At 38.1% G+C, this 18,820-nt stretch overlaps 4 protein-coding genes across 6 annotated transcripts; 2 read left to right on the forward strand and 2 right to left on the reverse strand.

Moving 5' to 3' along the window:
• The first annotated feature begins 116 nt into the window (after positions 1-116).
• On the forward strand, positions 117-3,791 carry LOC132192431 (coiled-coil domain-containing protein 50). The gene is made up of 8 exons (XM_059612394.1): positions 117-337; positions 1,299-1,361; positions 1,558-1,696; positions 1,781-1,895; positions 2,066-2,121; positions 2,181-2,349; positions 2,739-2,861; positions 2,948-3,791. Exons 1-8 carry the CDS (start codon positions 187-189, stop codon positions 3,320-3,322), a joined length of 1,191 nt encoding a protein of 396 aa, XP_059468377.1. The 5' UTR covers positions 117-186; the 3' UTR covers positions 3,323-3,791.
• Positions 3,792-4,077: 286 nt separating this feature from the next.
• On the forward strand, positions 4,078-7,273 carry LOC132192987 (ADP-ribosylation factor-like protein 5B). The gene is made up of 5 exons (XM_059613247.1): positions 4,078-4,267; positions 4,468-4,534; positions 5,991-6,064; positions 6,641-7,011; positions 7,093-7,273. The coding sequence occupies exons 2-5, from the start codon at positions 4,489-4,491 to the stop codon at positions 7,139-7,141; spliced, it is 540 nt and encodes a 179-aa protein (XP_059469230.1). The 5' UTR covers positions 4,078-4,267; positions 4,468-4,488; the 3' UTR covers positions 7,142-7,273.
• On the reverse strand, positions 7,270-16,827 carry LOC132192985 (putative transporter arsB). Of its 3 annotated transcripts, XM_059613244.1 has the most exons (8): positions 16,571-16,827; positions 16,011-16,099; positions 8,906-9,082; positions 8,535-8,840; positions 8,314-8,478; positions 8,107-8,260; positions 7,918-8,055; positions 7,270-7,700 (listed from the first exon to the last, which is right to left on the reverse strand). In XM_059613244.1, exons 1-8 carry the CDS (start codon positions 16,599-16,601, stop codon positions 7,306-7,308), a joined length of 1,455 nt encoding a protein of 484 aa, XP_059469227.1. In that variant the 5' UTR covers positions 16,602-16,827; the 3' UTR covers positions 7,270-7,305. The 3 variants fall into 3 exon arrangements, with proteins under 3 accessions (XP_059469227.1, XP_059469228.1, XP_059469229.1); XM_059613245.1 differs by lacking the exons at positions 16,011-16,099; positions 16,571-16,827 and adding an exon at positions 13,391-13,599; XM_059613246.1 differs by lacking the exons at positions 16,011-16,099; positions 16,571-16,827 and adding an exon at positions 9,135-9,196.
• An 87-nt stretch (positions 16,828-16,914) lies between these two features.
• On the reverse strand, positions 16,915-18,792 carry LOC132193073 (basic proline-rich protein-like). Its single transcript, XM_059613442.1, has 2 exons — positions 18,632-18,792; positions 16,915-18,573 (listed from the first exon to the last, which is right to left on the reverse strand). Exons 1-2 carry the CDS (start codon positions 18,663-18,665, stop codon positions 18,083-18,085), a joined length of 525 nt encoding a protein of 174 aa, XP_059469425.1. The 5' UTR covers positions 18,666-18,792; the 3' UTR covers positions 16,915-18,082.
• Between the last annotated feature and the right edge of the window lie 28 nt (positions 18,793-18,820).

An 18,820-nucleotide genomic window follows, 5' to 3' on the forward strand; every position in this document is an offset into this window, starting at 1 on the left:
AAACTGCGATTTTCGTGAACGGGAATGCTTAAAAAATTAATTTTATTAATTTATTTCGCAAAAATTTCCATCTCGTTCATTGAAATCGCCGTGAGCGCCGCCAGAGGTCAGTGGTCGGGCCGCGACGTGTGGCAACAGTGTGGCTCGCGTTCGACGGCTCCGCGGATCCAGCCATCGTGGGACCGAATGGAGAGGGAACTTTTCGGGCCTCGCACTCCTCCTGCGGATCCGTCAGGACGAGGGCATGCCATCAATGCCATGCAGTGCGACCTGAGGAACATGGCCAAGAACAAGGCTGACAGCGAGACCATGCCGCGTCGCGGCAAGGTCAGCGAGGGTGAGTTCATTCGTGATTGGGTCACACCTCGCCTAGATCGGGGCCTCTAGGAATTCACACGTTTCCCTTTATTTTTTCCTGCGAGCTGCGGCCAATTTTTGCCGAATTATTTATCATTTTGATCCAAACTCTTCTCTTTTGCAGTTCCTTTCTTTCTTTTTTTGATTAAAATTTTCCGAGTCGAATTTGCATTCGTCGCCGTTTGTTTTGGGCCTGACCCGAATGGCAATTAAATCGTGACGTCACAGCAGACTGCATTTATCGCATTTATCTGTGAGAGCAGAGAGGACGGATGGATGAGCCACTTGTTGAGCGAGCCAAAAGTGGAGCAGAGATGACTCGACTCTAGCGGAGATATCGCACTACGGCTTCTTACTTTCGCGCCGGCACTGCGTTTTTTTTTTTATTTCTTTGCCGACTCGGTGAAATGTAAGAAGAAATTTATTCCAACCTCCGAATGCTATCTCGTGAAAATATATAACTGTGCTCGAAAGAAAGATTATAATTCCTGCAATCTTTCATTTTATTTTAGAAAGCTCTTTTTTTCCCAAATGTTGAAACTTTCATAGAGAAATATAAATTTTTTTTCGCAAAAATTTACATCCGCTCTATTCTTTAATGACTTCGTACCTGCTCGTCAAAAGTCACACGCCTCAGTGTTGTTTTTCAAATTCATTATATGGATGATTATATTTGACTCTCACTTGCCTGCTAAATTGGCCGACAAATGAATAATTTAGTTTTTTTTTTTGTACACTGCGCGCTGGTCACTGAAGCGTGTTTTAATTAATTCGTCCGGCCTTGACTTTATGCTGGAATTGCTGTAGTGATTCGCACACGTATCACGCAAAGGCCGCGACACGACAATGCTTTTTCACTGGCAAACCGGCGCGTCCGTTCAATTACACATACGCACTACGTGTAAGGTAAAATGACCGTAATCGTAATTTGAATCTTACAGTTTGTCGTGAGTGGCTCGTTCACGAGGACAGCGCCCTTGCCTACCGACTGCAGCATGAAGAGAGTGAGTTTTTTTTTTAATTGTAACAAAATATATTATTTGCATAAAATCACCAAAAATAGTTGAATTTTTCAATTGAAACATTAATTTTTTTTAATACCTGAACTCATAAAACATTATTTTTTTTTTGTAATAATTAAAATATTATCAATTTCTCAGGCATTTTATTTAAACAAATTTAAATAATTTTTTGTTTTAGTCAAAGATCATTACACGGGCAACAAGTCGAGAAATGCGACTGTCAGAGAAGACATTCCGAGGGCAAGAACGGAGCAGCAGAAGGAAGAAGAGGAAGCCGCCTGCATCAAGGCCATGTACGAGCAGATGCTGCGAGAACAGTGAGTCCTCTTTGTGCGCCACTCTTTAATTTTCTTGAATTACAAGCCGCGAGTGTGTAATTCATACTTGTTTGCGAATTTCAGAGAGGAAATGGATGCCGAGGTGGCACGGAGACTTGCTGAAAAACTAGAACGAGAAGAAGAGGAGAAACGACTCAGGACAGAAAGTCGGGACAGAAAAATCGCCTCTCAACTCCAAGTAGGTTTAATAAAATAATAGAAGGAAAAAAAATTAAAAAATGTTATAAATTTAAATATAATTTAATTAATCTAATAGAGTTCACAATTCTGATTTATATCTTAACGAGGGCACAAATTTTTATGGCAAATTTATACAATTTTAATAAAAAAAATTCTTATCTTTTTCAGTTACATGAGCAAAAAAGGCCTCGTGCAGCTGACCCAGATCTCTCTCGTCCAATGAGGTTTGTATTTAAATGTTTCTCTTACGAAAATTATTACAATTTTTTTTATATTTCATTAGTCAAATGTCTGTGTCCGATGTGGCTGGTCCGTCGGGTTTGCAAATGTCCAGGAGAGCAGCTCCACTTCCAGTTGCGGAAAACCTAGACGACCTCTCCGATTTCTGTCTTCAGCCGGACCCTGACATGACGGAGGAGGAGGCTAGGATTTTTCAAGAGGAACAAGACGCGGTCAGTAGAATTTTGGAAGTTTACAAAAGTCTTGGAACGGAGATGATCTGCAAAAGCGTTTCTGTTCGTAGTGGGTGTTGCTCTGGTGCGTGTGTTTTTTAGAATCATGACTAGAGAAACACTCGCTAAGAACGGGGACACACATCGATGGCAGAACTTGCTTGATGATTAATTTTTATTGCTCAAAATTTAGTAAGAATTTTCATCAGAAACTTAAGCAATCTAATTTTATTATTTTGATTTATAATCTTTTTTTTAGAGAGATTATCAATTTGATAGTATCAAATTATTAACTTATAATTTGGATCTCAAGAAATTCTTACTTCTTTTTCCATTTTCTGTTGATATTGAAAATGTTGGAGAAAATCACTTAAATTTATATTCTATAGGAGCTTGCGAGACTTTTACAAGAGCAGGAATCTAAAAGACGAGGTGATTCAGCTATAGACAAAGACAGGCAAATGGCCGTCGAAGCTCAGGACCACGAACTCGCCAAAATGCTGCATGACAAGGTACACATTGTACTCTATTTCTCGCAATCACTCAAGTGTTAAAATGTTGAAACCGTTAAATTCAATTGTAATCATTTTCTCTATAGGAAAGAGCAAAGCTGCGGCGGGCCAAAGAGAGAGCGAGACTGAGGCGTCTGCAGAGGGAAGAGGAGGCTGCGATTGAAGGTGGGCAGGAAGGACCAAGGGCCACCGGCAAGCCCAGGTATCCCGACCCTCCCCTGACTGTCGCTCAAAACATCGCCGTGGCAATCGACCCAACGTACAAATCGTCAATGCCTCGGAAGCAAATGGCAGCGGCCGAACCGGATTTGATCACCACTGATTTGGATCAGGTTGAGGACGAATCGGTTGAGGATGAAGAAGAGGAGGAGGCGCCACCCTACATGCCCATTCAGGGCCAACGGAGGACGGCGTCACTCGAGAAGAAAAAGAAGAGGGATCAGGGTTGCAAGCAGCAGTGAAATTATTACTTTTAAATTAATCAGTATTTAAAATACGGTCTGAGCTTTAATGTGCTAATTACAAAAACTCCCGATTAATAGCCATATTGTGAAATTTAACTGTTAAGCCTCAAGATAGATTCTTGGGATGTTTTTGTATAAAACAAGTGATGGATTACGAAGATAACAAATATTTTTGTCATTCCACTGAAAATTAGTTTTTTCGGCTCTGAAAACTTAAATTGTATCTGGTAATTTGATTGTATTTTTTGTGAGATCTGATTTTTTGTATTCACATCACAAAGGCCCAAGTGTAGCAAAGTTAATTGTAAGAAAGGCTAGTCAGACTTTTAAAACGGAGAAGGGTGTTTTAGTTGAGACATTTTTTGTTCATAACGAACTCGACAATACAAAATACTCTTGTATTCTGCATTTTTATATTCTTACCTACTCATTATCAATAAACTATTTCTTTACAATTTTTTATAAGGATTATTGTGTCATTTTCTCAATTTCCTGTTTTTTATTTTTTCTTTTCATTTGCACCAGAATTAATTATTCACACATTTCATTCATTCCAATTTAGGATATTTACTCCCACTTTTTCCTCTGTCTGCAATTAACATGAATGAATCAATTCTTTAAGCTTGAAGCTGCAAAAAATCCCACCCAGACGTCACCACAAAAATCCTGGTTCGCGCGTCAGAGGTGCCGGATTTGCGCATTGCAATCCTTTTTCCGAGACGTGTGTCGACGGTGGCGCCACGGCGTGGCGCTCGCGGGAGACGCCATTCGTGTCAGCTGCTTTCGAAAAGGAGTGTTGCAAACACCGTTGCTCTCGCGTTTTTTGGGCCTTGATTCCCGAATTGCAGGGGGTCTTGTGGCCTCGCACGTTTCTACTTCGACTTTCCGGGCGCCATGTGGCCCAGATGATACGCCCGCGAGGCCAGTTTTGCTACGACTGAGGTACGTTTGCGACATTTCGTCTGACAGTGCATTTTGCCCTCAGCCCCTATCGTCGAGTATAATCCGATTTGCTGCACTTCCACGACGATGCCAATCACCCCTTGTTGCGCGTGGATGGAGACAATAAATGACATTATTTTGCCATTAGTTTGTCGACGTGTTGCTCGTGATATTTATAGCACTTTTCGTCTGATCCGCAGGTTTCTGGACACGGCCAGATAATGGGACTGTTGCTCTCCAAATTGTGGAATCTTTTCGGAAATGAAGGTGAGCTAAGCAAGCTAAACCCTAAAGCTTAAGGCTAAGATAATTAAAAAAACTCAACCTGTGGCACTGTTTTGGGATTTGATAATTTAACATTAGAAATAAATAAAGTTTCAGAAGGTAAATTTAAAAAAAAAACTAACACTTTATTTTTTTTTTTAACTTTTTTTTTACAAAAGTGGGCTAATAAAAGATGGCTTTTTTATATTTTAATCAAATATTTAATTAATCTGCGATAAAATTAATTTTTCAAAAAGTATCTTTATTAAATCAATTTTATGAAAAAGTTCAAATGGAACAAAAACAAGATAATTTCAGTATTACAATGAAATTTATTTTTATTTTTTTAATTTGAAAAATTAATTTATCTTAGTTCTACATTATTTTTATTTTTGAAAAAAAAAATGAGTACAGAATAATGTAAATATTTCTGGGTCAAATCGGGTCAAATGAGGATTTTATTAACCCAGAATTTCCACCTCTCGCGCAAATTCATTTAATTTCGCCTTTGTTCTCTACCGTTTCTATCGAATCCAGACGTGGGAATGAGGAAGAGAGTGCCTGCTTGATTCATGAATAAATGCAAGGTTTGTTTGCTCCACTTAAAGTGTGTCATGCTCCACGGACTTGACTTTCACTCGATCGCCAATTCGGTGCAGCGCCTTGCCTTCGATATGCCTTCGATGACTCTTTTTTTTAAATTTTTTTCTAATCATATATCACGTTGGGAGTTATTACAAGTTATAATAATTATTATATTCATGCCCGTGGTCGCGGAACGTGCGGGAGTGAAGTGATATCGAGTGACGCACTCGCGGACGGATCGAATTAATCTCGTTACGCCAAGCCAAGAAGTGCCACTTTTTGCCGACTGAATCAACGCGAATTTCGCACTTCAGGCGCGCGTTTAATTGTTTGTTACCTGTCGTGACAATATTATTATTGTGATGCAATTTTTCTTTCCACTCACGTCAGTGAATCTCTCACTCGTTTCCGACTACGATGTTTCAGCCGTATCCTGTTACAAAAATTGTTCCTGATCGAAAATAGGAATAAAATAATTTTTTTTCTTTATTATATATTATTGATTTTGGAGCTAAATACATACAAACATTTAAATAAATTTTTACCAATTTGGTGTATTTAAATCAATATTGCTAAATTTTTTAAACTTTTTTTCTCACATCTTCAATTGTTCAAGTATTCTCAATATAAATTAACAGTTTGAAAGGATTTCATTTTCAAACCAGGTTTAACGACAACTTATAATTGATGATTATTTTATTTATTTTGTGTGAGAATAGGTAGATTTATTTTATATTGTGAATTTTTGTCACAGGAAATCTTTCATTTAAATTAAATGAAACAAAAAACAATTTTCACTGAACTTGATGGTTAGCAGGATTTAAATTTGAATGCTAATCTTTCACATATTATAATCTCTTCCTACTTGTTTCAGAACACAAGATAGTGATTGTTGGGCTGGACAACGCCGGCAAGACGACGATTCTCTATCAGTTCCTAATGAATGAGGTTTGTACACGACGTTTTCAATTTCGCAACTATAGTTTTATAGTACTGAGCACTGAGTTTGCCTTCGTTCGTTCGTCTCAAGGTTGACTTATGAAAGCAATCTCGTCGCGAGACACTTTATCTTCTGCAATCTGCAACGCAAAATTATCTGCAAATATACAGCTTCAGATGGCGCGAAACGTGCCCTTTTAGTAATGATAAGTTTAACCTCAACGCTTGTCGAGTAATTTCCAAACAAGTTTGCGAAGGAAAAATTATTTTTTATTGAAACTCCTGATTTCAATTTTAATTAAATAATCTAGATAAAAAAAATCGTTTTATTGAATATCAATTTTATTTAAAGTGATTTTAAGTAACCTTGATCTCAATTTTTTTTCCGTAGCTTCTTTGATTTTAAATTAAATTTACCTCCAATTTTTTTTCACAGCATTAATTTTTGTAAAATTTTTAAAATAACATGAACTGAGTTGGATATGAGATAAATTTTCTTAAAACAAAAATTAATCCGATTTTATTGGTTGTGTTATTTTTTATTTTTTTTTTTAAATGATGTCATTTTGATATAATTTATTCTAGGTTGTCCACACATCTCCAACGATTGGCTCAAACGTCGAGGAAGTGGTGTGGAAGAACATTCACTTCATCATGTGGGACCTGGGCGGGCAGCAGAGTTTGCGCGCCGCCTGGAGCACCTACTACACCAACACCGAGTTCGTCATATTGGTGGTCGACTCGACCGACCGGGAGCGGCTGGCCGTGACCAGGGAGGAGCTCTACCGGATGCTGGCCAACGAGGAACTCGCCTCCGCAGCTGTGCTTGTCTTCGCCAACAAGCAGGACCTCAAGGGTTCGATGAGCGCGGCTGAAATCAGCAAGCAGCTTGACCTGACCTCCGTCAAAAAGAACCAGTGGCACATCCAGTCCTGCTGCGCTCTCACTGGTGAAGGGTGAGTGCAAATTTCTTTTCTTTAAATTCATTTATATAATTTTTTTTATCTGGCTAAACTTGTTTCCTTTCACTTTTTAAGACTGTACCAAGGACTGGAGTGGATATGCAGCCAACTGAAGAAAAAGTGAAACCGTTTTTGAGTGATTCACTTGTGCAGACTAAGCAAACATTCGACCGGTGCTTCTTGCAAAGACATTTCCATTATCTGTGTGTGATCATCATTCCCCAGAATAAATCCAAATATTTTATTCTTTACAACACTGATCGAATTTTAATTGCAACTCAGCAAATCTCAAAGTAAGAGAAACAGGTAAATGGCACACATTCCAGCAATGGAAAGAATTAGGGTAGAGAAAAATCCGTATTTGAGGTAGTCGAAGAAAGTGAATTTGATGCGCAAAGTTTCGTACGCCTTTTCGACCACAATCAGATTTGCAACGCTTCCGAACAGGGTCAGATTGCCTGCTATGGTGGCGACCCAGCCAAGATAGAGGACCAGGGGCAAATTAGGAACGCAAGGTGGCAGTTGGTCGAGCACCAGGATGGTCAAAGGGACGTTGCTGAAGACGTTGGATCCAATCAGGATGAAGGCGTAGAGCAGGCTGAGGGATTTGATCGAATCCAGGGAATCGCTGGCCAGACCCAGTTTTTGCCACACATAGTTAGGCAGGTTGGTCTTGTTGAAACCTTCAAACAAAAAATACGTTACATCAAATAGGCTGTTTTTAAAAGTTGTCAAAATATTTATTATTTGTTGGGATTTTTTTTAATTAATCTTAATCTCTATCAAAACAAGACACTGCTTGGAATTCGTTTCATTTATTGATTTTTATGTTTTTTGTTTGTCAAACTAAAAGATGATTAATTTTTATCAATATTGGCCTTCTTTAACAAATTTGCTCACCCTTCAGCCAGACAAAGAAACCAAAAAACATGAGAAGGATGTTCAAGTCTACATTGGAAAGCGTGGCACTGCCCTCGTTACGATTCAGCAGAGCGTCCAAGAAGACAAGAATCGCCCCTCCAGCCACAGGCACCAGGCCTGAAAACTTTCATATTATGAAAAAGTTGATAAAAAAAATAGCTTGCAAACCTAAGTCAAATTTGTGACTGGGCGAAGAGACGACTAGAAGTGTGACAACCGATATTAGAACGATGACCACAGCCACTCTGAAAGCCACACAAGACTTCAGTTTGACCTCAGGTCCATTTTTCTCCTCGTCCTCAATGGCGTCCGTGTCAAAGGACTAAAATTTTATAATTAATTATAATATAACTTTATTTTGGATACAAAAATTACTTCATTTCTGTTCTTCAGGAAAATAGCATGATACAACCAAAGGCCCAGTACATTGAAAAAGCTGCAAACTAACGCCGGTGGGCCAAGGTGGAGGAGGCAGGTGCGCAAATCGAGTCGACTTTCCTCATACAAGGGCGAGTCGGTTTTTGCCGCAATTAGAGCCATCTAGATTAGATTCTTATATTATACATCAAAGAATTTTAGTTTTTTAAATCTCTAACTTGAGGGTTTCCAAAGACTGTGGCCACCGATCCAATGTTGGAGGAGGTGGCGATGGCCAGCAGGAGCACCTTGAGCTCCGAGTGCGGCCGCCGCATTTGAATCCAGTGGCGGAGCAGGGCTGGGGTCAGCATGACGCAGGCGGCGTCGTTGGTGAAGAGGGCAGCCACCACGGAGGTCAAGGCTGCGACGCGGGACAGCAGACCCAGGGTGGACAAACCGCAGGGGAAAAGGGTGTCAAGGAAGAGCAGGCGCTCCCGTCGAAAGAAGTGGCCGAGCAGCATTGTGCCCATTAGGAGACAAATCGTCTGATAATTTTAAAATTTATTTAAAAAAAAAAAATTGTTTGGAAAGTCAAAATATTTAAGGTGACCTGCAAATGTGACCGTTCTCCGAGAATGGCGTAGGCCTCGTCCTGACTCAGCACGCCACTGAGGACCATCAGCAGGGCGCCGACCAGAACGGCTGCTGGAGCACCGAGGGGCATGAAGGAAAATCGGAAGAGCACAAACGGAAGGGTCACAAGGAAGGCGGCCACCCCAAAGGCGACCTGAAGAAAGGAGTAGTTATAGTATGGGCATTTTGCCCGGTCGACCCCTGACCCCAGGTCAACCTCCCATAAGATTAACATTGGCCATAAGATTAACATGGGCCATAAGAATAACATTGTCCATAAGAATAACATTGGCTGTAAGAAATACACGGGACCGCGCGGCACTGCTCGCTCGCTCCCACTCCAATAAAATATGCATTGACCATAAGATTAACACGGGCCTCCCATAAGAAGAACCAAAGCAATTAATTAACGATTTTAAATAAAATTAACACTTTGGCCCCCTCCCCCCCTGGGAGCGCGCGGCTTGCCGCGTGCAAAAGTTTTGTTGTTGGGACTCGATCCTGCCTAATACGAAAGCATCGCGCGAGACCTAACCGGCCAGCCACGGAGATGACATTGTAACGAGAGCAGATATGAGCATTAAAACGAGCAAGCGAAAACCTGTTTCGTGGATCTCAATATAAAGAGCCGATCTTCCTGGTTTGACGACCAGTGTCTCACCGAGCGCCAAATCACTCTCTTCCGAAATCATGCCATTTAAATTTAGAGTACCATTTGGTCTGATGATCAGCGGCCCCTCCCAATCAGGAAAATCTCAGATTGTTTTAAATATATTACGCAATTTAAATCAAATGACTGATCAAAAAATTGACGAGGTGATTTACTGCTATTCAATCTATCAAAAGGCTTTTGATTAGTTTAAAAATTTAAAAAATGTTCATTTCCACAAGGGAATAATTGAAAATTTAGATCAAAATCCCAATTGCAATAGACTATTAATTATTGATGATATGCTGGATTTTGCACAAAAAAATGAAATTGTGTCATTATTGTTTACAAAATACATTCATCATCATAATTTAAGTGTCATTTTCATTTCACAAAATCTTTTCGCAAATGGAGGAAACATTAGAACGACAAGTTTAAATTGTACTTATATGATTTTGACCAATAATGTTCGCGACAGGCAACAATTACGTACTTTGGGACTTCAAATGATGCCAGAAAAATACAAATTTTTTATGAACTCGTGTAATAAAGCAATGAATTGTCCTTATGGCTACATACTAATTGATTTTCACCAAAAAACGCATGCGCTCTGCCGTTTAGTTTCAAATATTTTTGATGATTTTCCCCGCGTGTTTGTTGATGAGAATATAAATACTGGGGAACTTATCCCTGTTCACACTTAATATGAACACACCACGCACTGAGCATCTGATTGCTTTGCTGCGATCGAATAGTATTCACGACAACACAAAATTTTTTAAGCTTGCTTCACGTTGTGAAATTCAAGCAGTGTGTGAGGTTGCTTCTAATTTACTTGCAGGCACATTTGAAATTAGCAACAGGGAAAAAGAAAATTTAAGAAAGTACAGGCATCTTTTAAGGGAGCTTTGCGCACAAGGCCATTGGGAGAAAAAGAAAGACGCAATCAATCAATACGGAACCGGTTTTTTGACACAATTTTTGCTCCCTATTGTTACACATTTTATTGTAGAGCTTTTGAAAGGAAAGATAAATGAATCAAAGTAACGAAATGTATCTGATTAGCCGTGAGCAACTTCAATCACTCTACCCTCAAAATGATTCAACGATCAAAGTGCAATTAGGCAAGATTGCAAAAAATAATCACATGGGCAAAAAAGAAAAATTTCAAAATTATAATAGTGTATTCCAGCGCCACCTGGCAGATAGTGAAAAGCGCAGAATGCCCTTGGTAATAACTAAAATAAGTAATAAACCAGTCAGAAAGGAGAGTTTAGACGAATATGAAGATGAAACAAGAACTGGTAGTGAGTACGACGAAGAACAATTAAATGCAGAAAGTCAGTATGACGAAGCGCAATTAATTGACGACACAAGAAATCAAATAGCTGAAAATGTCCCCGCCTCCTACGTAAGAAAAGCAATCAATTTATTTGACGATTTCATTTTAAATTCTGATAACTTTCAATGGGATGAAAATCATGTATACCTTAACGGGCAGCAATTGGGGCAAAGTAATATGAGTGATTATTTGAGAGAATTTGTTAGTAAAAAAAATTATAAAACTTTGCCAGGCTACAAAGATTTTGAAGATGCGCTTCATAAAGAGATAAATAAAGCAGCCAGTGAGCAAAATGAACAGTCGTCTGACGAACAAGAAGGCGAGGGCCTAACCGAGACAATAGATTTATCGTTTCCAAGTGTACGAAATTTGGATTGGATTAAATATCGTTTTTAACATGAACAGAGATTTAACTAGAGCCTATTTTGATCCCCACAGTTCAACCTCGTTCACATCTGCGCGGCGATTAGTAAATAAATTTAAAGATCATTATAAACCAGATGACATTAAAAAATGGTTGCACAAAAAGAAATCCTATACATTGTTTTATCCGCGAAATAGAAAATTTAAAACGAATTACATGTTTGTGCCACGGAAAAATTATTGGTTTTTTGCAGATTTGGCTGATATGAGTAAATTATCGAGATGGAATAAAGGTGCAAAGTATTTGCTATGCGTCATTGATGGATTCTCTAGAATGGGCTATGCGATCCCAATCAAATCTAAAAAGCCCGACGAAGTCATTAGAGCAACCAAACTGGTTTTTAAAAGAGCCAAATCTCCTGGATTATTTTGGTACACAGATGCTGGAGGCGAGTTCACGGCTAAAGTCTATCAAAAATTTATGCAAGAGAACGGCGTAAAATTAATATTTGCCCGGGGTGAGAAGAAAAGTTTTTTGGCTGAAAATTTTATTCTGCATTTGAAGAAACGTATTTATCGCTACATGGCTCACGCAGATACAAAAACTTATGTTGATATGCTAGATTCAATTGTCAACGCTTACAACAATACAGAGCAAAAAGCAACAAAATTTGCGCCCATCAATATAAAATCCACGGCTGATCAAAAACAAGTTTTTATAAATTTATACAAGACAAAATTAGAAAATTTAAAAAGAGAAGCGCCAAAATTTGAAATTGGCGATTTCGTGCGGCTTGCGAAAATAAAACAAACTTTTGAAAAGGGATACACCCAGAATTATACAGAGGAGATATTTCAAGTCGACAAAATCGTATATAAACGATACATTCCAATGTACCAGGTCAAAGACTCAAAAGGAGCGGTCATTGAAGGTTTGATGTATCCAGATGAAATGGTTTTAGTCATCCCAGATTAAATGTCGCAATACGTTTATTTAATAAGTAACGCTTGTCAAAACGTTTTTCCCAAAAACAAAGCGAGCGAATTTTATATTTGTTTTCCGCGATACTTGGAACTTTCAAGTGATTACTCGGTAGCCGCTGTATCAGTCATTTTACCTCCTGTTGAGGAGAAGGAGCTTTCGCCAGTCGCCTATATATATTGCGATATCGTGTCTCATTCAATAGTATCAAACATAGAATCGCAGCTGCTGCTTGTGAGCTCCAAACTTGATACTAAAAAGTCGACAAGTGAGAGAATAAGCACGCCATTATATTTACCGCTGAATAATTTTTATTTCAATAAAGTGCATATTAGCATTCGGTCAAATACAGGCGAATTAATCAAGTTCAAAGATAATTTTAACACTGTGATTTGTCTTCATTTAAAGTTAAAATAATGGATAAAAATGAGTATTACATTAGATACTTTCAGCAAGGTTCTGGGATTGATGCTTATTTTGTTGGATCGCCGACCCAAATGGGTCACGGGATTATGTCGAACTTGCAAGCGGTGCTGTTTTCGCTCACTCCGCTCTTTGCTCCGGGCATCAAAATGCTCAAAAGGGCATTTGTGACCAGTGGAATTAATTTCTTGGAGGATATGCGCGATGACAAACCGGTCTTTGAAAGTATAAAAACACGCGCACGTGAATTTGGTACCAGAGTTCGCAAGCAAGCGGGCGGAGGAAGAGTTGGTAAAATACGTCCGCAACCAAGAACAAAATTTGACATTTTTCATTCATAATGAGACGAGTCACAATTCCAAATTATCTAAATTTATTTGATGATAGGCCTGTAAATAACACCTTGGAGCAGGGATATTACGTTCGGTATAAGAGTCTTGCTCCACCCACTTTTAACGGTCCTCTTGATTTTTACATCAACGCACAATCAGACAATTACATTAGCTTGAAAGATACTTATTTATCGGTTACTATTAAAATAACCAAAGCTGACGGTACAAAACTCGATGCATTTTTAGCCGACAACTCAAATTTGGTATCTTGCGTAAATAGTGGGCTCTCCAGTTTATTTTCAGATTGTTTAGTTTCTATTAATAACACCCAAATATCTCAATATTCAGGTTTATACCCAACAAAATGTTACCTTGGAAACTTTTTGAATTATAATGAAGACTTTAAATATGATTTCTTGGAAACTGAAGGTTATACGGTAGAAGGATCAGGTGAAACTTCTAGTTTGACTGGAGCAGGCGTGTCAACCAGAAGTAAATGGTTTAGCTTGTCTAACGAACATTTGTGGGTAGGATACAAGGCGAATTATTTGATCAAAATAAACCTCTTCCCGTCGGTTGCTCGCTTGCTGTAAAACTGATCCCCACCTCTGACAAATTCTTTTTGATGTCAAAAGTGACTGATGCAAAGGTGCATATAGTGGATGCATCTCTTATGGTTAGGCATTTAAAAATTGATAGTGAGATAATCATGTCTCATTTGGAAATTTTGAAGACAAAAAATTATAAATTGCCGATTGTAAAATCAATTATTAAGCAGCAAATTATTCCTGCTCAAAGTATGCAAATTAGCATCCCCAACGTATTTTTAAATCAACTTCCCACCAAGCTTTACGTTTGTTTCATAGAACAAGAAAATCTCAACGGCAGTGTATCAAATAGCCCTCACACTTTAAAACCGCATTCGTTATCGGATTACAACATCACAGTAAACGGTCTGAATTATCCATCACAAAAAATAAAATTTGACTTTTCCGGAAATGCAACGGATATGGATAATAGTGAATTATACAGATACTCTTTGTCAAACTGTGGTTTAGTAGGTAATAAAAGTAGTAATTGGTCCAGGGGAAAATTCAATGACGACTTTTTTATTCTCACTGAAATATTCGGCTCAGATAACGAATCAACCAACATAGAACAAGTTAATACAGGTACTTTAAGCCTTGATTTTAAATTCGCCTCTGAACTCAAGAAAGCTCTTTCCGTTATCATTATTGGTGAAATGCCACAAACACTGAATATTACTCATTCGGGAGAGGTGTTTCTCGAGACATAAAAAATATAAAGGCTCATTCTAATTTCTTTTTCATCATTTCAATTGCCAGCGTCGGTGATGAAATACACGAAAATATTTGAGGGTGTTGTTTACGTTTTGTTGATCATTACGCAAGTGGTTTTAATTATTTTATCTCTTTAAAATGAACACCCGTGAACTTTCAGACATGATTTCTTGCATTGATGGCAAAGTTTTTCCAAGTGATAAAATCCAGTGCAACAAATTACCATGCTATATTATTTCAAATCTCCAAGACCATACTCAAATGGGAAATCATTGGGTTGCAATGTACATTTCTAAAGATAAACATTGCTTCTTTTTTGATTCACTGGCATTACCCATGGTTCAAGATCATTTGAAATTCATTCAATCAAATTGCAAAAAATTAACAAAAAATTTAATTCCAATTCAATCAAATTATTCCTCTTTATGTGGTATTTATGCAGCATTATTTTTATTTCACATGCATAATAATGGATCATTTGATTTATTTTTGAAAAAGTTTACCACTTCCCCATTGATTAATGATGAGGTGGTGATAGAATTGATGAAACAAAGATTTGGAAATCTCTATCAAAACAAGGAATACAATAAAATATGCAATAAAATTAAAAAATCATCTATATAAATTAATCATCTATTTATTCTCTACATTTTTGATGAAAAAATAATCTGTTTACCAAAGCAGCAATCTAAAGACTGCACATTTGAACATAAAGGTTGTTTTTATCATCAAGGCCATAACTCGTTCACAAAAGCAGCGATCTAAAGTCTGCACATTTGAACAAAAAGGGTTGTTGATTTAAATTGTTGAGAATAAAAAAAAAATAATTTTTAAAAACAACAAGTGCCTATGTGTTTCTTAGGTTTACTATAATTAACATATACAAATAATAATATAATATATGTAACAAAAGATGTTAAATAAATCATGAAAAATAAAATGAATAAATAAATATCAATCATTGTTTTTTATTGCAATTAAACTTTCCTAAATATAATTTAAGAAAATATTAAAAAGTATAAATTTATAGTTTGGTTCTGGATCTCGTTTTTCGTTTCTCGTTTGTTGTCTTTTTTCGTTCTCGTTTTCGTTTTTGATTCTCGTTTTCATTTTACGTTTTCGTTTTTGATTCTCGTTTTCATTCTCGTTTTCGTTTTTCGTTTTCGTTTTTGATTCTCGTTTTCATTCTCGTTTTCGTGGATTGATTTCTGCATTTAGTTAGGTCTGTGTATTGCGTGAAACAGGTTTTCGCTTGCTCGTTTTAATGCTCATATCTGCTCTCGTTTCAATGTCATCTCCGTGGCTGGCCGGTTAGGTCTCGCGCGATGCTTTCGTATTAGGCAGGATCGAGTCCCAACAACAAAACTTTTGCACGCGGCAAGCCGCGCGCTCCCAGGGGGGGAGGGGGCCAAAGTGTTAATTTTATTTAAAATCGTTAATTAATTGCTTTGGTTCTTCTTATGGGAGGCCCGTGTTAATCTTATGGTCAATGCATATTTTATTGGAGTGGGAGCGAGCGAGCAGTGCCGCGCGGTCCCGTGTATTTCTTACAGCCAATGTTATTCTTATGGACAATGTTATTCTTATGGCCCATGTTAATCTTATGGCCAATGTTAATCTTATGGGAGGTTGACCTGGGGTCAGGGGTCGACCGGGCAAAATGCCCATACTATAACTACTGAAAGGGCACCTCGCTGAAGGTTGAAACCTGCAGGTGCTCTTTGGCCTGCACCCACTCGACGCACGCCGAAGTAGCATTTTCCTTTAATAAGTACGGCGCTAAAAAGTGCAAAAAGAAAATTCAGAATAATCATCAGACAAAAATGTGCCTTTTTAAAAATTTTTATGCTTATTCAATTATGGGTTAAAAAAGTCTTCTGTACACGTTGTGGTGATTAAATTTGATTGAGTGGCGTTGGGGGTTAAAAAAAGATGGTCTATTAATATTCTGGGATTTAAGTGTTTTCACACTGTATATCATTTTTAAATAGAACCAACAGCTGCCAATAATTTCCCACACTGAAATAGTTTTTAACAATTAATTTACAATGAAATAAAATTTCCTCTTATTTTTATTACCCGATTTTGTGACAAAAATAATCAAATTTTTTGAGTGTAAATTACCTTTTTCAGTTAATTCAAAAGGATAATAATATTAGAAGAAAATTATTTTTTCTTATAATAGTTTTGTTTGATTAAATCTATATCAAAAATGAATAAACACTAAAATTATACAATTTTTTGTCTCACCGACAAAATCCTCCAGGATTTCCTCCTGCATGTTGTTTCCTTCTGGAGCTGGAGCCAACTACTACTACTTTTAGTTCGAAGGCTGACCCAAACTTAGACACTCCAGCGGGACCCACGCAGTTAGTCAAAAATTTGCACCTGTCGCATATCGCCGGTCTAAAAAATCCGCCCCCGGCAGACGCATGCAAAATAACAAATGAGCCAGTTGGCCAACGGGTCAATTAATTGAACTAGGAGAGGACAAGAGCCATCTTAAGCAAAAGGATTGCACCCGAATAATGAGTTGAAAATATTTTCCTTATCAGAAAGACGCCAGACGGTAAATAAAAATCAAGCAGTTCATTATTCACACTTTTTATTGGTACGAAGGAAAGAAAAATCGTCGCTTACACAGAGTTTAGGCCTTGAGTAACAATTATGATTAAATTCCTTTCAGTTTTCATTTTTTTTTATCATTATATAATAATGGTGCGAGTATCACAAGTGGACGCCACATTTATTTTCTTGTTTCAACACGTAGCTTGTTGGAGAATTGACTTTCATGGTGTGTCAGTTTTTAATGTACTTTACACATACAATAGCAGTGATAATCTGTATAATATATATGACTTTTGTGTATAATGCTTGGTATAATAATATGTATAACACTCACTGGTTAATTTCAAACTGCTAAGTCTAAGAAATTTAATAGGAGAGAGCGCAATCAAGTATAGAAAAATGCAAAACTTGCAGAAAAGTGCTGTTAATTTTTAAAGGCGAATTAAATTTGAATACTTAAAAATGATAAATGTGTGAAAATTATTTAAATATTATTGAGAAATATACACTAAAATATGTTTCCTAGGATATGATATTTGTGGTAACAGGATGGTAAAAATAAATTATAAGCATAATAAGGAAGGATAATAAAAGAAATTAAAATATATGCAAAACAAATTTTAACGACATGATTAATTATCTTCAGCTGACAATAATTGACACTTTTCAATTTTAATAAGAAATCTCACAACCAAAATTATTGAAATTAATTCCTCAAATATGTCAAGCTGGTAATATTATTGAAATTTAATTAATTAATAAAAAAAGTTCAATAGGCCTTGAACATTTTTGTTCTTTAAGTATAGCGATGAAAATCAATTTAAAAAAAAAGTGAAGGGCACAACATCTTTCTAAATTACGTTTCATCTGCACACATCTAATACATTATTACTTTTTACTGCACATAGCGCTCAGAATAAAAAATCGCTACGTGTTCATTTTAATTGACATTTTTTCGCACAAAACTCTTGGGTTGAGCCATTTTTAAAACAAAAGAGCAAAACAGATTGCTTCTTATTATGGTCAGCGCAGAGTCGGTCCAGCTAGAGGAACCAAGTTTCAAAAATTGAATTTTTTCAAAAAATTACAACCCGTTTTTAAGTAAGTATCAAGATCACAAAATTTCAAATGAATTATTTTGAAAAATTAATCAGATTTTTTCCCAGGTTTCCGCCTTCCCGACTCGAATTGGGTTCAGCATTTGATGCGGGGGGTGGGCAGAAGGGGCCTCTTTGGGGAGCCCGGCTGCGAGCGAGACCTTCTCGGAGGCGGTCCTCCCTGTTTCTGCATGTTGGGCTCTCGGAACCTCGGCGGGATTTGCAATAACGGTCTCTTTTCTCCCGGCGAGGGCAAAAGTGGCCTCCTGTTGGGGTGCGGAAGGAGACCCTGAGTGGCTCTTTGGGGCGGAGGCATAAGTGGCATGGGCGGAAGAGGCGGCGGAGGGGGTGGAAGTGGAGGCGCCTGTTGCGTGGGCGGTCGAGGCGGCGGCTGGAAAGTGAAAGGCGTGGGCAGCAACGGCGGCCGTTTGGCCGGAGGTTCATCTCGATCTCGATTCGGCCAACCTGGCCGATCGGCGATCAAGGGTCGCTTGTAGGGCGGCGACTGCAGCAGGGGTCGCTTGTTCGAGTTCGAAGATGAGGACCCCTGCTGTGGGGGTGGCCCAAGTAGCACCTTGCGAGGTGTTCCTGCAAAATTGGAACACGTTAGAATCGAGATTCCAGATCGAGAACAGTTTAATTTTACCTCGGGAACTCGGTGAGGAGTCCCTGGAAGACATTCCGACCGATCCGCAGCCCGTCGCGCCTTCGGTAATGGTCTAATTCGGGCCAAAATGAGCCGAAACTCTTTGTTTGTTTTTCGTGCACTCTGCTGCTCTCTCTTTTTACTTTTACTACGATTGAAAAAGTGGACGGTATTTTTACCTTAACCGGT

Source organism: Neocloeon triangulifer, unplaced genomic scaffold, assembly GCF_031216515.1.
Source record: "Neocloeon triangulifer isolate White Clay Creek 2 clone unplaced genomic scaffold, ASM3121651v1 ptg000003l, whole genome shotgun sequence".
Lineage (NCBI taxonomy): Eukaryota > Metazoa > Arthropoda > Insecta > Ephemeroptera > Baetidae > Neocloeon > Neocloeon triangulifer.

Coding starts and splice junctions, on each gene's coding strand:
- LOC132192987 (XM_059613247.1), top strand. CDS start 4,489: ATGGGACTGTTGCTCTCCAAATTGTGGAATCTTTTCGGAAATGAAG. Junction 4,535..5,990: donor GAATCTTTTCGGAAATGAAG/GTGAGCTAAGCA, acceptor TACTTGTTTCAG/AACACAAGATAGTGATTGTT. Junction 7,012..7,092: donor TGCGCTCTCACTGGTGAAGG/GTGAGTGCAAAT, acceptor TCACTTTTTAAG/ACTGTACCAAGGACTGGAGT.
- LOC132193073 (XM_059613442.1), bottom strand. CDS start 18,665: ATGTCTTCCAGGGACTCCTCACCGAGTTCCCGAG. Junction 18,574..18,631: donor CTCCTCACCGAGTTCCCGAG/GTAAAATTAAAC, acceptor CCAATTTTGCAG/GAACACCTCGCAAGGTGCTA.
- LOC132192985 (XM_059613244.1), bottom strand. CDS start 16,601: ATGCAGGAGGAAATCCTGGAGGATTTTGTCG. Junction 9,083..16,010: donor AGGTTTCAACCTTCAGCGAG/GTGCCCTTTCAG, acceptor TCCTTTCTTCAG/GTCGCCTTTGGGGTGGCCGC. Junction 8,056..8,106: donor CAGTCACAAATTTGACTTAG/GTTTGCAAGCTA, acceptor GAAAGTTTTCAG/GCCTGGTGCCTGTGGCTGGA.
- LOC132192431 (XM_059612394.1), top strand. CDS start 187: ATGGAGAGGGAACTTTTCGGGCCTCGCACTCCTCCTGCGGATCCGTCA. Junction 338..1,298: donor TCGCGGCAAGGTCAGCGAGG/GTGAGTTCATTC, acceptor TGAATCTTACAG/TTTGTCGTGAGTGGCTCGTT. Junction 1,697..1,780: donor GAGCAGATGCTGCGAGAACA/GTGAGTCCTCTT, acceptor TGCGAATTTCAG/AGAGGAAATGGATGCCGAGG.